Source organism: Leuresthes tenuis, unplaced genomic scaffold (assembly GCF_036924035.1).
Source record: "Leuresthes tenuis unplaced genomic scaffold, fLeuTen1.0.hap1 SCAF_24, whole genome shotgun sequence".
Lineage (NCBI taxonomy): Eukaryota > Metazoa > Chordata > Actinopteri > Atheriniformes > Atherinopsidae > Leuresthes > Leuresthes tenuis.
Window position 1 is genome coordinate 5,491,685 of NW_027325378.1, and position 17,579 is coordinate 5,509,263.

General features: G+C 39.2%; 1 protein-coding gene across 1 annotated transcript; it reads left to right on the top strand.

Moving 5' to 3' along the window:
• Positions 1–450: 450 nt before the first annotated feature.
• adgrg2a (adhesion G protein-coupled receptor G2a) lies at positions 451–16,233 on the top strand. The gene is made up of 18 exons (XM_072379070.1): positions 451–467; positions 693–829; positions 2,225–2,336; positions 3,574–9,413; positions 9,491–9,609; positions 9,705–9,841; positions 9,930–10,086; positions 10,759–10,914; positions 11,086–11,208; positions 11,359–11,401; positions 11,484–11,587; positions 11,682–11,806; positions 11,998–12,266; positions 12,347–12,446; positions 12,973–13,259; positions 13,392–13,493; positions 15,308–15,439; positions 15,525–16,233. The coding sequence occupies exons 1-18, from the start codon at positions 451–453 to the stop codon at positions 15,608–15,610; spliced, it is 8,046 nt and encodes a 2,681-aa protein (XP_072235171.1). The 3' UTR covers positions 15,611–16,233.
• Positions 16,234–17,579: the final 1,346 nt, after the last annotated feature.

A 17,579-nucleotide genomic window follows, 5' to 3' on the forward strand; every position in this document is an offset into this window, starting at 1 on the left:
GTATTTCTTTTTTGAATTTGGTTTGATTAAGAGCTGAATAACTCTACAGAAAAGAAAACACTGTAGGGCTCAAATTCTTTCCTTTTATTGCAGCACAAAGTTCAATAAAAGAGGAAAAATCTGGAGTCATGCACGGATGGGAAATAGAGCAATAAATGTTATTATTTGGCTCAAAGCCAGAATGTAGGGACATGTCAGGTTTCTAACTGGAGTCTTGCTACGAGAGCAAGAAAGAACACCATAGTTCCACTTTTTATACAAATCAACAAACCAAACAACATCTTCCACTCTCCTTCTGCTGAAACTGAATGACTTCCATCATGCAGTATCAGCATCTGTCTGCTTCTGTCTCTCCATCTTTCACTCAGGTGTCACAAGCGTTTGCTTGTCAGAATGACAACTCTGGTGATGCAGCACACAGAGTTACAAGCTTTACAGACTTCTGTCAGGATGGCGGACAACTTGAGGTCAGCCTTTTTTCCACAACCTCATAACACCCTTGAACTTTTCAGAATTAAATTCTTCCTGTAAAGCAGACAGGCGGCTGTAACTTTTCTTTATCTTTGCAGGTCGTAGAAGTCACCTGCAACGAAAAGCATGCTGATAACATAAGGTAACAGCCAGTCAGTAACTTTTTCTGTACTCATTTGCCAGATTATGCCTGACACTCATATGATTACTGTTATTTCCAGCCAAACAAACTGCAGTGTACTGCTGGAGCTCAACCGTGCCATCTCAGCATGCGATCTGCAGTCTGTCGGAGAGTCTGCACTGCAGGAAGCTAAAGAAGAAATGGAACCAAGAATCACAGGAGAGGTGGAGAGAGTCGGTGAGCACGCACTCAGTTCAATATGTATCAGCTAGAGCCACAAATTAATGTAATTTTCACTGAGAGACAAAAGTGTCAGATATAACAGATTTAAGCTATACAGTTCTACCTTTCTGTTGTCCTCGGTACTAGTTATAATGGAGTTTTTCCTGTTGAATGAAATCTTTCTCATATTATAAATGAAAAGCACGTCCACACACAGAGGTGTGATATCCTCCATCTATTTGCAGGATTTTTTCCAATATTATGGAAATGCAGTGAGGGAAACTCCCAACAACTAACCAGGTTCTTTGTTTTTTTTAACAAGACAGTAACATGACTCGGTAGGACAAGAACATCCAAGAAACTTTCAGAAGTAAACATGTGGAGAGATTTACTACTCTGTGAGAGTCAAGGTGGTCCCAAAAAGTGTTTCAGAGGCAGGGTACAAGCTCTGTACCTTAAAAATCAGCACCTTTTGCTCCTAGTTTACCATCTAATAGAACATTTCTGTATGGAAATGTATTCATTTGAGGCAACCTAACATGCATGTTTGGGACTGTGGGAGAAATCTAGAGAAAGACACATAAGAACAGGAAGAACAAGAAAACGCCACAAAGGAATGCTACCCTGAGTTCTCAGTGAGCATTTTGTATCTTTAACATAAGTTTTCACATTAATGATCTGAGGGACAATCTCAAGCCATCAAAGGTTATTTTCTGAAAACTGTACCTTTGCGTACAGAAATGAATTTCTCCGTGTGTGGACAAATAATAAAACAGTCAAAGAATCATGCTTTTGCAAATAGAATTGCAAAGAATTTGGAAAGTTAATCGACTGAGCTAAAAAAATTCAAAGAATCCAGAGAACCCTCTGTAAACAGGACAAGGCTGTAAGCCAGTAGTGGATGTTGGTGAACCTCTGAAGGCAGCACAAGTTTAAAAAGTTTAAAAGAGGTAGGTAACTTGCACATTTGTTAAGGCACCATTCACACTGAACAATATAGACAGTTTTTGGTGCAATGTATACAAATTCAAATTCAAATTCCATGACATCATGGCTCCACTATAAAAGAGTGCAGAGCACTCAGTGTTGTTTTTATACCATAGGGAATTAAATTTTAGGCACATGTGAATTTCTAGTGGTGTGTCTGAATCTAGTTTACATCTTCTTTATGGATTGAGCCTTTACACACATCCTCCCAGTCACGATTGTTAACATGTACACTGTAACTGTGTCTTGCAGACATGCAAAGTGCACCTGAACTTGAAAGAAAAGTTTGACTTTGTGCAGACATGAAAACACACATATCTTTACATACATGCAAAACACTAACAAGAGTAAACACACACAGTGACTACAATCCAGGAAGAGCAAATATCCACACACGCACACTATTTACTTTTGTCCACTTAGGTCGAAATCTGTGTGCGGATGTGTTGCCCTCTAGTGGCAGCTTTGTGAGATGCACGTCTACATCATCTCTGGACGACATCTGTCAGTCGAACAGGTCCTCCAGGATTAAATGGTGAGCAATTTTCCAAGTTTAAATTATTGTTGTTTTTTTTCCATTCAAGGCCTAATATGATTTTGAGCAGTATTTTTACCAAGTACACCGATTAGAAGGACTGAATCTAACTAATAACACATTTTTTACTTGTGGGTATCAAATCAACTGGACCCTAAGGTCCCTAGACCTTTATGGGGATCCTTTCATTTATACTGGTGGAACCTGGATTTTTTTTTTTATTTATATTGTTTTACAAGAGGAGTTGTTACTCTTTTTAAATGGTGCAACTTACTTATATTTCTCTTAGGTCCTTGTCCCATCAAAAGTAGTGTAAACCAGAAAGATTCTTGTAGATTTTCCAACTAAAACTTTGGGCTGTATCCAAAACCTACATATCAAATTATTAGCAGTATGCACTTGATGAAGTATGCAATATGCAAAAAAATATGTTATTATATTTTATTCACTCTGAGAACATCTCTAGTAATTAAAGCTGTATATCAGCAAAAAGTGTTTTAGCAAGAAGCTTAATCATTCCATCTGTCAGGTATTTGTGTTTGTTTGCGGTTTGTGTTTCCACTGCTAGCTAAATAATGGCCAAATAAGACTGCTGACTCTCTGCTGGATTTCTGTTTGAGGAGCACGCCTGAGCTGCAACACAGAGATAAATTAAAAAGAGTAAAAAACACTTCAGCTGCAGTCACATTTGCAATGTGATACCTTCCCACAGAGATGTGCTGACTTGAAGGAGCAGTTACTATGATAACACAGCAGCAAATCACAGGTGTAAACAGGTAATTTCTGATAGCAAAAAAACACTCAAGTCTTAATGCCACATTTTGGCTAAATAAGTCCTAAGCTAGTTATTTTATATGTAGATGTTGGATACAGCCCAAAGTTTTAGTTGGAAACATTTTCTGGTTTACACTACGTTTGATGGGACATAAGAGAAACATAAGATGAAGAGTCATTTTCATCAGAATGAGGAAAAATGGCAATTGCAAAGCAAAGTGGCGGCTAGTCTCTACACACTGTAGGAGGAATGATAGATAACACTGTGATTTAAATATCTATCTATTCATTGATCTATGTATTTTTTTCAAATAAGAAATTAAAACATGTCATACATGTGAATTGACGTTGATGTATCTGGAAAAAATTTTTGGAAGAGATTTGAATATACATTTAATTTTCTTTTAATGTAAATTTAAATTTCCTATTGAAATGATTTTACTTTTACTTTGTTCTTGCACAGTAAGGAAAATGAGACTGACAGCTGCCCTCCATGGCCTGACACAGTAAGGACAATACAATCCTCAACTGACACAGCAGCTCCAAAACTGCCAAATAATAACTCGTCAATTCACAGCATTAAATCTGCTGCCAAGACCCTGCCATTACAGAACACTACAACTGGTAGAACAGATTCAGTTAACACAACAACATTGTCTCCAAGTCACGAAATATACAACGTGACCGCAGGTGCCAGCAGTCACACAACAGCCAATAACATTGGCACAGCAGTGTATGATAGAACCACAGCAAAAAATATCACACTACACAACAGTTCACTCACAATTAACACAAGAAGTAGCACATTCACCTCTCCTCCGGATTATACAGATGCATCTAACATAACTTCAGCTGACAATGATTACACAACAGTATACAATACAACTACAGCTGGCAACAATGACACAACAGAAAAGAGTGCAAAGGTACCTAGCAACAACTACACAACAGTATACAATACAAAAACAGTAAATGACAACTACACAACAGTGAGCACTGCAACGACACCCAGCAATAATTACATAACAATAAACAATGTTACCACAGAGGACAACAGTTACACAGTGGACAATGCAACAACTCCCAGCAACAACTACACAACAGTGTACATTACAAAAACACCCAATAACAACTACACAACAGTGAGCACTGCAGTGACATCCATCAATAATTACACAACAGCCACATCAACTAGTAACAACTACACAACAATAAACAATGTTACCAAGGAGGGCAACAATTACACAACAGTGAGCACTGCCACAAAACCCAATACGAACTACACAACAGTATACAATGCAACTACAGAGGGCAACAATTACACAACAGTGAACAATGCAACAACACCCAGGATCAACTACACAGCAGTGAGCACTACAACGACATCCAGCAATAATTACACAACTCTAAACAATGTTACCACAGAGGGCAACAATTACACAACAGTGAACAATGCAATAACACCCAGCATCAACTACACAACGATAAACAATGTTACCACAGAGGGCAACAATTACACAGCAGTGAGCACTAAAACAACACCCAGTAACAACTACACAACAGAATACAATGGAACTACAGAGGCCAACAATTACACAACAGTGGAAAATTTAACGACACCCAGCAATAATTATACAATAATAAAGAATGTTACCACAGAGGGCAACAATTACACAACAGAGAACAATGCAATAACACCCAGCAACAACTACACAACAGTGAACAATGCCACAACACCCAGCATCAACTACACAACGATAAACAATGTTACCACAGAGGGCAACAATTACACAGCAGTGAACACTGCCACAACACCCAGTAACAACTACACAACAGAATACAATGCAACTACAGAGGGCAACAATTACACAACAGTGGACAATTTAACGACATTCAGCAATAATTACACAACGAAAAAAAACGTTACCACAGAGGGCAACAATTACACAACAGTGAGCACTGCCACAACACCCAGCAACAACGACACAACAGTGAGCACTGCCACGACACCCAGCAACAACGACACAACAGTGAACACTGCAACGACACCCAGCAATAATTACACAACAATAAAGAATGTTACCACAGAGGGCAACAATTACACAACAGTGAACAATGCAACAACACCCAGGATCAACTACACAGCAGTGAGCACTACAACGACACCCAGCAATAATTACACAACAATAAAGAATGTTACCACAGAGGGCAACAATTACACAGTGAACAATGTAACGACATCCAGCAATAATTACACAACTCTAAACAACGTTACCACAGAGGGCAACAATTACACAACAGTGAGCACTGCCACAACACCCAGCAACAACGACACAACAGTGAGCACTGCAACGACACCCAGCAACAACGACACAACAGTGAACACTGCAACGACACCCAGCAATAATTACACAACAATAAAGAATGTTAGCACAGAGGGCAACAATTACACAACAGTGAACAATGCAACAACACCCAGGATCAACTACACAGCAGTGAGCACTACAACGACACCCAGCAATAATTACATAACAATAAACAATGTTACCACTGAAGGCAACAATTACACAGTGAACAATGTAACCACATCAAGCAATAATTACACAACAATAAACAATGTTAACACAGAGGGTAACAATTACACAACAGTGAACAATGCAATAACACCCAGCATCAACTACACAACGATAAACAATGTTACCATAGAGGGCAACAATTACACAGCAGTGAGCACTAAAACAACACCCAGTAACAACTACACAACAGAATACAATGGAACTACAGAGGCCAACAATTACACAACAGTGGAAAATTTAACGACACCCAGCAATAATTATACAATAATAAAGAATGTTACCACAGAGGGCAACAATTACACAACAGAGAACAATGCAATAACACCCAGCAACAACTACACAACAGTGAACAATGCCACAACACCCAGCATCAACTACACAACGATAAACAATGTTACCACAGAGGGCAACAATTACACAGCAGTGAACACTGCCACAACACCCAGTAACAACTACACAACAGAATACAATGCAACTACAGAGGGCAACAATTACACAACAGTGGACAATTTAATGACATCCAGCAATAATTACACAACGAAAAAAAACGTTACCACAGAGGGCAACAATTACACAACAGTGAGCACTGCCACAACACCCAGCAACAACGACACAACAGTGAGCACTGCAACGACACCCAGCAATAATTACACAACAATAAAGAATGTTACCACAGAGGGCAACAATTACACAACAGTGAACAATGCAACAACACCCAGGATCAACTACACAGCAGTGAGCACTACAACGACACCCAGCAATAATTACATAACAATAAACAATGTTACCACTGAAGGCAACAATTACACAGTGAACAATGTAACCACACCCAGCATCAACTACACAACGATAAACAATGTTACCACAGAGGGCAACAATTACACAGCAGTGAGCACTAAAACAACACCCAGTAACAACTACACAACAGAATACAATGGAACTACAGAGGCCAACAATTACACAACAGTGGAAAATTTAACGACACCCAGCAATAATTATACAATAATAAAGAATGTTACCACAGAGGGCAACAATTACACAACAGAGAACAATGCAATAACACCCAGCAACAACTACACAACAGTGAACAATGCCACAACACCCAGCATCAACTACACAACGATAAACAATGTTACCACAGAGGGCAACAATTACACAGCAATGAACACTGCCACAACACCCAGTAACAACTACACAACAGAATACAATGCAACTACAGAGGGCAACAATTACACAACAGTGGACAATTTAATGACATCCAGCAATAATTACACAACGAAAAAAAACGTTACCACAGAGGGCAACAATTACACAACAGTGAGCACTGCCACAACACCCAGCAACAACGACACAACAGTGAGCACTGCAACGACACCCAGCAATAATTACACAACAATAAAGAATGTTACCACAGAGGGCAACAATTACACAACAGTGAACAATGCAACAACACCCAGGATCAACTACACAGCAGTGAGCACTACAACGACACCCAGCAATAATTACATAACAATAAACAATGTTACCACTGAAGGCAACAATTACACAGTGAACAATGTAACCACACCCAGCATCAACTACACAACGATAAACAATGTTACCACAGAGGGCAACAATTACACAGCAGTGAGCACTAAAACAACACCCAGTAACAACTACACAACAGAATACAATGGAACTACAGAGGCCAACAATTACACAACAGTGGAAAATTTAACGACACCCAGCAATAATTATACAATAATAAAGAATGTTACCACAGAGGGCAACAATTATACAACAGAGAACAATGCAATAACACCCAGCAACAACTACACAACAGTGAACAATGCCACAACACCCAGCATCAACTACACAACGATAAACAATGTTACCACAGAGGGCAACAATTACACAGCAGTGAACACTGCCACAACACCCAATAACAACTACACAACAGTGAGCACTGCAACGACACCCAGCAATAATTACACAACAATAAAGAATGTTACCACAGAGGGCAACAATTACACAACAGTGAACAATGCAACAACACCCAGGATCAACTACACAGCAGTGAACACTACAACGACACCCAGCAATAATTACATAACAATAAACAATGTTACCACTGAAGGCAACAATTACACAGTGAACAATGTAACCACATCAAGCAATAATTACACAACGATAAACAATGTTAACACAGAGGGTAACAATTACACAACAGTGAACAATGCAATAACACCCAGCATCAACTACACAACGATAAACAATGTTACCACAGAGGGCAACAATTACACAGCAGTGAGCACTAAAACAACACCCAGTAACAACTACACAACAGAATACAATGGAACTACAGAGGCCAACAATTACACAACAGTGGAAAATTTAACGACACCCAGCAATAATTATACAATAATAAAGAATGTTACCACAGAGGGCAACAATTACACAACAGAGAACAATGCAATAACACCCAGCAACAACTACACAACAGTGAACAATGCCACAACACCCAGCATCAACTACACAACGATAAACAATGTTACCACAGAGGGCAACAATTACACAGCAGTGAACACTGCCACAACACCCAGTAACAACTACACAACAGAATACAATGCAACTACAGAGGGCAACAATTACACAACAGTGGACAATTTAATGACATCCAGCAATAATTATACAACGAAAAAAAACGTTACCACAGAGGGCAACAATTACACAACAGTGAGCACTGCCACAACACCCAGCAACAACGACACAACAGTGAGCACTGCAACGACACCCAGCAACAACGACACAACAGTGAACACTGCAACGACACCCAGCAATAATTACACAACAATAAAGAATGTTACCACAGAGGGCAACAATTACACAACAGTGAAAAATGTAACGGCATCCAGCAACAATTACACAACGATGAACAATTTTACCACAGAGGGCAACAATTACACAGCAGTGAGCACTGCCACAACACCCAGTAACAACTACACAACAGAATACAAGGCAACTACAGAGGGCAACAATTACACAACAGTGAACAATGCAACAACACCCAGGATCAACTACACAACAGTATACAATACAACTACAGAGAGCAACAATTACACAACAGTGGACAATTTAACAACATCCAGCAATAATTACACAGTGAAAAACAATGTTACCACAGAGGGCAACAATTACAAAACAGTGAGCACTGCAACGACACCCAGCAACAACGACACAACAGTGAACACTGCAACGACATCCAGCAATAATTACACAACAATAAAGAATGTTACCACAGAGGGCAACAATTACACAGTGGACAATGTAATGACATCCAGCAATAATTATACAACAATAAATACTGTTATTGCAGAGGGCAACAACTACACAACAGTAAACAATACAACTACAGCTGGCAACAATTACACAACAGTGTACACTGCAACAACACACACAGAAGCTCCAATGAAAAACCAGACTGCAAACAACACTGCAGTGAGTGTGGCTATCATGACAACAGTCAACAACAACAACAATACAAGCTCCACCACAGCTGCAGGCAGCACTCAAACAACCAAAATATCAGGGGTCAACTTAACACCAACATCTAATGCATCCCCCGTTACTGCTACAACTTCAGCCAAAAGCACTTCAGCCGTGGAAAGCACAGACAATCTAGTTTCGTTAACTTCTACAACAACCACCACCGTCAAAACAACAACCACTACAACCATAGCAAAGACAGGTAAGTAAAGGTTTGGTGAAACAAAGAGATATACATTGAAATGTCTCAGTTGTTGACTGGCTGCGCTTCCTATGAAGGTGCTGAAACCGTTTCCACAACCACTGTAAAGACTACTACAAGCAATGAAGAAAAGGAGGGACAAGCTAATGAGCTGTTGGATCAAACACAAGATACATCTCAGCTCAATTCATCTCAGGTGAAACTACTAATGACCTGAAACAGTTTCACATATGAGTTAACAGTTTATACATAGTTTTGATGTATACTTCTGTAATTTGGTGGATTTTTCAGGTGTCTCAGTTTGTTGAGAACCTAGAGAAACTACTGGATGGCCCTTCTGTCTCTCAGTCACTGGGGAAAAAGGTCATCAGTGTCATCAGCAACCTAATAGACGGAGACTCATCAGCTCTCTCTGCATCTGCTAACAGGTTCTACTCACAATCCCCTCAAAAAAACACGAACATGAATATTGTGATTTACTTTCCGTAATGTCTACACTGTATTTCCTGGTGACAGGCTGATTCAGTTGGTGGATAACCTTGGTGTTAAGCTCTCCGTCACAGGAGACAGAGCCATCATGTCCACGGCGGCAATGGTTCTGGCAGTCAGGATTGTGGATGGAACAGACTTTCCAGCAACTGATGTGGACATTTTTGAAACTGATAATGTCCAGGTAAACCATATAAGAGTACCATTATTTACTTCTATTTTTTATGCTCTGGAATTTGCCCTGGGTGTGTTTAAATTTCAAACTTTTGAGCTGGATTTCAGAGCGATGGCACCTTCTGCCAGAGAGCTAGCAAAGAGGCTAATTGGTGTAGCTTTCAAAGTTAGCTAAGTTCAATTTAGTTCAGTTTTATGTACAACTTAAAAGAGAAAGCCATCTCAAGGTGCTTTACAAAGATAACAGTTCCCACTGAGAAAGCACTCGGCAGTGGGGAGAAAAAAAACGGGAAAATGGCCACAAACCTCAACTTTTTGTGGTGGGATCTATCTGTTGGCATTTTGTTGTTCGTGTCAATACAGTATAGTAGCCATATGCATTAATTAAGTTAGCTTACAAGTGGAAAAGAAGATTAAGCACATCTTAATAGTTATTCTACAGTTAGGAGAGTGTATTTAAGATTTTGGAAGCTTAGAACATTTGAGTAATACTCTTCTTCTTGCCTATATCAAAATATGATTTATAAGGAAATAGGTCATAATCTTATTGCATTTTATGAGACACTTCTGCCAGGGAGTTAGCAAACAGGTTAATAAAACACTAGCTGGACAGTCAGACTAATCAGTCTGTTTTTCATGAATTTGTTTATGTATTTTCTGATTTATTTATTTTTTGTTCTAGCTCCGTGCTGTCAGCAGTTCCAGGTCCAAGAGGTCAGGGTCTGCTCTGGGCTCTGTGTACTTGCCTTCTTCCATCACATCAGGGCTAAGCCCCGAGGAGCAGCAGCAAGCCAACAGAGTCCAGTTCACGTTTTACTCAAAAAACTCCTTCTTCCAGGTACATTTACAGTGCTGCTTCGGGTTCACTCCCTGATTAATTTAATGACTTAAAAGTGTCATTGTCAACTGAGTTTAATTTCAGACCAGGTCATGGTTCAGCAGATGTTACATCTTTGACAAATGATGTTATATGTGCTATCCTTTTGAGCAATAAGAGTCTATTTTTCAGGATGAATCTTTAGATGACCAAACTGTTGTCAGTCCAGTTCTGGGCTCCAGTGTGGCCAATCTGTCGATCAGCAACCTGAAAGAAAACATTGAGTTTACTATCAGAAACATCAACCCCATACAAGTGAGTGTTTATTGTTGCTATCGACTATAAACTCCATAAAATGTGAACTCGCAGTAAGACTAATTTTGATTAAGATAACAGGAAAAAATGGCACCTATTTAATAAAAAGTTATGCTTTTCTTACATTTTTGCCACTCCTCTGGTTTATAGGCAAACAACACAGCTTGTGTATTCTGGGACTTCTCTTTGAATAGTGAGTACATACATGTCTGTTGTTTTATTAGGAGCTAAGTTGGCCCCGGTATTTTCCAACGTGTGGAGTTTCTGTTGTTTAGGTGGTGGAGGAGGATGGAGGTCTGACGGCTGCTTTGTTGTCATTGCAACCCCTGAGTATACGACCTGCAGCTGTAGCCATCTCACATCCTTTGCAATACTGCTGGTCAGTGTCAGTGTGATCAAAATGAATAAAAGTAAGTAACAACAGAAGTGATCTAATGTTGTTTTTATGCTGTTTGCTCTTTTTTTTCACACAGGACTTGTCCAGAGAGGGAATCATTGACCGCGAGCAGGCACAAATTCTTACTTTCATCACCTACATCGGCTGTGGAATCTCAGCTATTTTTCTAGCTGTCACCTTGCTGACGTATCTCTCATTTGAGTAAGAATTTCAACTGTTAACCCCATCTAGAATACCTGACCTATGATAATAATGAATAGCTAACTTTGAATGTTAAACTTAAACAAAATGTGCAAACTGCAGATTTACACATTCAAAACTGCAAGAATTAGTATTTAGTTTAGTTGTCATTCAAATGAATAAATGTAATTTAAATTAATTTAAATTTGCAGAAAACTGCTCCGCGATATTCCAGCCAAGATCTTGGTCCAGCTCTGCATGTCCCTTTTCTTCCTCAACCTGGTCTTCTTGCTCGATGGCTGGCTGTCACTCAATAATGCTGTCGGCCTGTGCATCAGCACAGCTTTCTTCCTGCACTACTTTTTACTGACGTCATTCACCTGGGCTGGGCTTGAGGCCCTACACATGTACCTGAGCATTGTGCGTGTGTTCACACCCTACCTGAGCAGATACATGCTGAAGTTCACACTGATAGGCTGGGGTAGGAACCTTCAAAAATGTTCAAAAACAAAAGTTGAATATTTATTCGTACCAATTTTTGACAACTTTTGTTGTTTGCAGGGATTCCTCTTATTGTGGTGATTGTTGTGATATCAGTGGACAAAAACAACTATGGTCTGGTAACATATGGAAAATACACAAATGGCACTTCAGATGACTTGTAAGCTACTCACAAATCTATCTATCTATCTATCTATCTATCTATCTATCTGTCTGTCTGTTTGTCCGTCCGTCCGTCCGTAATATCGTGATAAATTTGAGCATTTCTTCGGTCATTAGTCTTGACATTTCAGTGTTTGACCATTACGGGGTGACAATCTGGAAAAATAAATACAAATATGTATTTGTGTCGCTGTCCTTGGTGCTGAAGCATTCAGAGTCTGGGTTTTCTCACTTGATTAGAAAGGGAAGAATGAATGTCACTAATTTGGATGTACACGCACTAATACAAGTTTTACATTCCACAATGGCAAGTAAAGATATCTCTTGTGGAAAGGCATTCACGGAAAGTCATGTGACTTCTTTCAGCCACCTTAACAACCACTTGAAAAGGCTTGGTGTCACACATTAACTTGGTCATAGCCCACCACATGAAATTAAATGATTTAATCAGATTAGTATATTGAGTCTTTTCTTTTCGTATTACATTTTCATCTTTTCTGTGTCTTTACATGTCACCCCCCTAGCTGCTGGCTGCGTAATGACATTGCCTTCTACGTGGGCGTGGTTGCCTACTTCCTCCTGATCTTTACTCTGTGCCTGCTAGTCTTCATCGTTGTCATGGTCCAGCTGTCTCGGATCAAGAGGCAGAACCCTCAGAACCAGTCTCCTAACAGAGGGATGATGACTGACCTGCGCAGCATGGCCGGTCTCGTCATCCTGCTTGGACTTACCTGGGGGTTCGCTCTGTTTGCCTGGGGGCCCCTCTACTTACCTTTTGTTTATCTTTTCTCCATTTTTAACTCTCTGCAAGGTGAGATGTGTTTAAATGCACTTATTTAGACCCCAAAATAAGGCAGAAACACAGTCATTAGATTATTAAAGTGAAGCATTTATTAATTTTACTCACAAGCTTCTGTCTCACTGTTTTGATTGTCTTGTGTAGGTTTTTTTGTCTTTGTTTTCCACTGTGCCATAAAGGAGAATGTCCGCAGGCAGTGGAGGACCTACCTCTGTTTTGGAAAACTGCGACTGGCTGAGAACTCGGGTTAGTTACCTAAATGTGTTAATTTCCCTTCAATAATTAGTTTGAAACTTATTAGTTACTAGTTATTGTAGTTTGATCAGTGGCCTTGGCTGCGATCTGGGTGCGAAAGGCTGATTTTATGCAATTTGTTCCACATGAATGCTCCTTCTTGAGGTCAGAACTGAAACATAATACAGATACACATATTACAGAGGCTTTCATCCTCACTGATGTCTACTCTGAAGAATAAACACAATACCACATAAAAGTCATATATAAAACACAACATAAAACTTTAAAACTTGCTTTCGAATCAAGTTTCTTGTGCGCAAAACTAATCCAGTAGCAGTTGCCTGAACATTTATAGAATTACTGCAAGCCAAAGGTGGAAACTTAATTTTAATGGTGCAGATTTGCAAAAGTACAGTCAAGTGGAGGCTTGAATAAAGCAATGAAGATTCCAGTCTACGAAAGTAGCTGAATTCATATCAAGAATCACAATGAACATGCACAAAGATGTTCACAGTGTAACCTGATACAAGGTAAAATACAGTGGAAAGAAATAAGAAAAAGGCTTTCAACATTGATATGTCAGGGTTTCACATTCGATCAGATCTACGGCTGTTCCATAAAAAATCATTTCTACAATGATGAAATTGTTCAGCATATCTTGAAAGCAAAAAGCTGTTAGTTCAGGTGGGAGTACCAGAAGATTCCTCATCATGCCTTGAGGTCGTAGTTAGTGGGAGCAAGTCATTTAAAAATTAGACCTGTATTTGTGCATGACAGGCTCATCTTAAAATGGATGCTGCTAGAACCCAGCCATCTACCTCTTCAGTCATGGCTTTAGGAGGCCAATTAGATGGCTAATCCATGACCTTAAAAGGGGCACTTTATCTCGGAAAAAAAGAGGTAGGGCAAAGTGGTAGGAAATTGGATTAAGACCATATTAGTGAGAGGGATGCTTACTCTTGCAGCGTTTTATTCGTCTATTTGTCATGTGAAAGAAGATCAACAGCAAACTGCTTCCATTCCTTTTAAATAAAAACTGGTGAATTGTTCTCCAAACCACAGTCACTGTAATTATTCAAAAGAAATAACTCCACTGTTGCACTTATAACTTTAAGTAAAACTTGACACCTTGAGCACAATTTCATTTTTCATACCTGCTGAAACCATCACTATTCACTGACAGTAATTAAAAAAAACAGGTTATTCTGGATCTTCCCAGAATGACTCAGAGCAAGGAGGAGTCTGAAACAGGTGTCAATCACTGCCATGTCTATGCTTACCACGGTTGCCTTCACTAACATTACAGCCCCCCCCCCCCCCCAAAAAAAAACAAAAAAACAAAAACAAAAAAAAACATAACCACAGACAATACTACATTGCAATATTTGCACACTGAGTTGTGTTGCACAATCTTACACTGCAGTTGCACAATTGTTTCCATCCATCACTTAAAATGGTGTCATACTGTTGCTGCTGTTGTTGTTTTTAAAAAAAAAATAAAAATCCTATTTTCATTTTTATATTTAGCTGTTTATGTACTGTTATATTTGTATTCTTTATCTTGTGTAATTGTCTTTTATTTTTATTTATACTTAGTTTACTAGTTCTATTTTATTCTATACTTTTGTACATTTGGGCTGCTCCGGAACCAGGGAAACAAATTTCGTTCCATCTCATGTTAACATGTGCTGAAATGACAAATAAAACACCTTGAATCCTTGAATCCTTGAACAAGACAGACTAGACTGTGGGAGAGGGGTAGAACACTTGAGGGGGCAGCCTTCCTACTCTATGTTTTTACAGGAACATTTATTCATTTTCAGAATGGAGTCGGACAGTCGCCAAAAACACCAGAAATCTGTCAGTCACCACGGTAGCCACCTCAGATCCCCACTTCACTTCTCGTAGCTCATCTGTCGTCAGCGACGTTACCAACAGCAGCAGTATGTTCTGCAGTATCTGATCTTCATTTCTGTGCATTAATCAGACTCAGACGTAACGTGTCACTGTATTTATCCCCACCTGGCTCTGTGTTTGCAGACAGCGGAGTATCTGACGTCTCCAACAGAGACGTCCTCCTTAACGAGATTCACAGAGAAAATCAGATGGGAGAACCACGCGTGTGACCACGCAAAGCATCTACTTGTGACTACAGAAATTGTCTTCTCTTGTAAAGCTAAGGACTGTCAGAGATTAGTGATCACCTGCAGACAGAGACTGACGGTAGATGCACCCAAGAAAAGCCCTTATAGTTACACAAGATGAAGTTTATGAAGAGGAGCAAGACTGAAACACTTCTAGAAAATATGAGTTCAGTAAATGGAAACTCTACTTGATTTTCTACACTACTACATAGACAGCATGATAATGAAGGAGGCACGCTAGCAGAAGTAAGGCTCTTTTCTGACTGAAAAACTAATTATTACCTAATTAATTATTATGCTGTTAGAGCTGTAACTCTGTGTTTTTTTATGTGCAAACTGTTTGGCTTGTTTTTCTGCAAAACAGCTTTTTCTGTAAAAAGAATTTTCTCGATTATTACAAGGCAGATCTTCCTTTTTTTGTGTATTTTTTAACATTAATTCAAGAAGTTTAATTCAGACATTTTAGTTTTTTTAAAATACTGCACAGTCCAATTCTAGAGTTGCCGAAACCTTGTTATGAAGGAGTCAAATGACACTTAAGGATGCATTCTCATTCTTTAATAGAGGCAAAGTGGATTGAGGGTAAATGTCTAAAACTTGTCGTAAACTTAACTTAACTATTCAGTTATATGTGATAGAAAAATAATCAATTCACTGATGACTGATTGATCATTTCTATCTTTTAAAGTATTTAAAGGTGATGTTCTCCTTTTACATGAAATGCTGTCTTATTCACAACAGCACTGTGTATATATTGCTTAAAACATGAAACTCTGTTGTGATTAATTCCTTTTAATGAGGACATATTTTTCTAAATGCCCTTGTACAAGAGCATGCACAAGCCATGAAAGAAAATTTCATAAAATATCGACTCACAACCTGTCCAATTGGTCTTCTTTTGCATCAGACTTTCTACATGATATTGAAAACCTTTAATCAAACCTGTTTTAATGGGCGGGATGTCAGACGCGCTCCCCGCAGACTTCCCTCTCATCAGCATGTTGTTCAACCTTCAGCAGAGAACCGCACATCCGCAAAAGGCAGTTCAATCGTAGCTCGTCAAGGTCGGCCTCAGATTTTGGCAGCAGTCAGCCGATAAAAGTTATACATGAGTTGAAATCCCGCAGCAGTATGACCTCTAACTCAAACCACAAGAGAGAGCAACGCTGTGTGAATAATGGAGAGGTGGAGACAGATGTTGCAGAGATGAGCAACAATGCAATTCATTTTTCTCCCAAATGCCCAGTGCCAATTCCTGTATGATTCTTCTTGAAATAATGATCATTATGAGCTTTCTGCTCTGCCCTCGTAACATAGCTTGGGTGGCACATGGAAAAATAAAAGCTATACTGTCATTTTGAGAGCAATTCATACTGCAGACCTCCTGTTCTACCTCATTTAAAGATGTTCTTTAAATGTTTAAAGAACTTATGGAAACCTTAAGGTGTTTGCAGAATCTATACTGCACGTTTTACTGTACGTTTTGCAGAACATACTGCTATAACACAGCTGAAGTTGCTCTCCTGTGACATAAAAAGATGGATAAAACTGAGGGCTGGCTCTGTGCTGGGACTGCTCTAAACCCTTACAGCAGTCCGTAGAAGGAAGATTGTTGCACATGCAGCGAAACAGCGTCATGATTAAGGCTTTCTGTTTTTATTTTGCATGCATTTTTAAATATTCTGTTTTTGTGCGCCTGTTTATTTTTTCCCTCCTGTTTTTGGCTTCCCTCCACACCTGTTTTCTCTTAGCTGATTGTTTCACACCTGTCATTGGTTAGTCATCACCCTTACCTGTAAGTTCATATACTCCCTTGTTCCCTTGATCCTGGTCCTCTAGTCTTGCCTGGTGTCCCATGTTTTCTTAATGCCCATTTTGTTTCTAATCATGGGTTTACCAGAAAATCCCACCTATTTTCCTTTGCTTCTTTGTTGCAACACTCTTTTCTTTT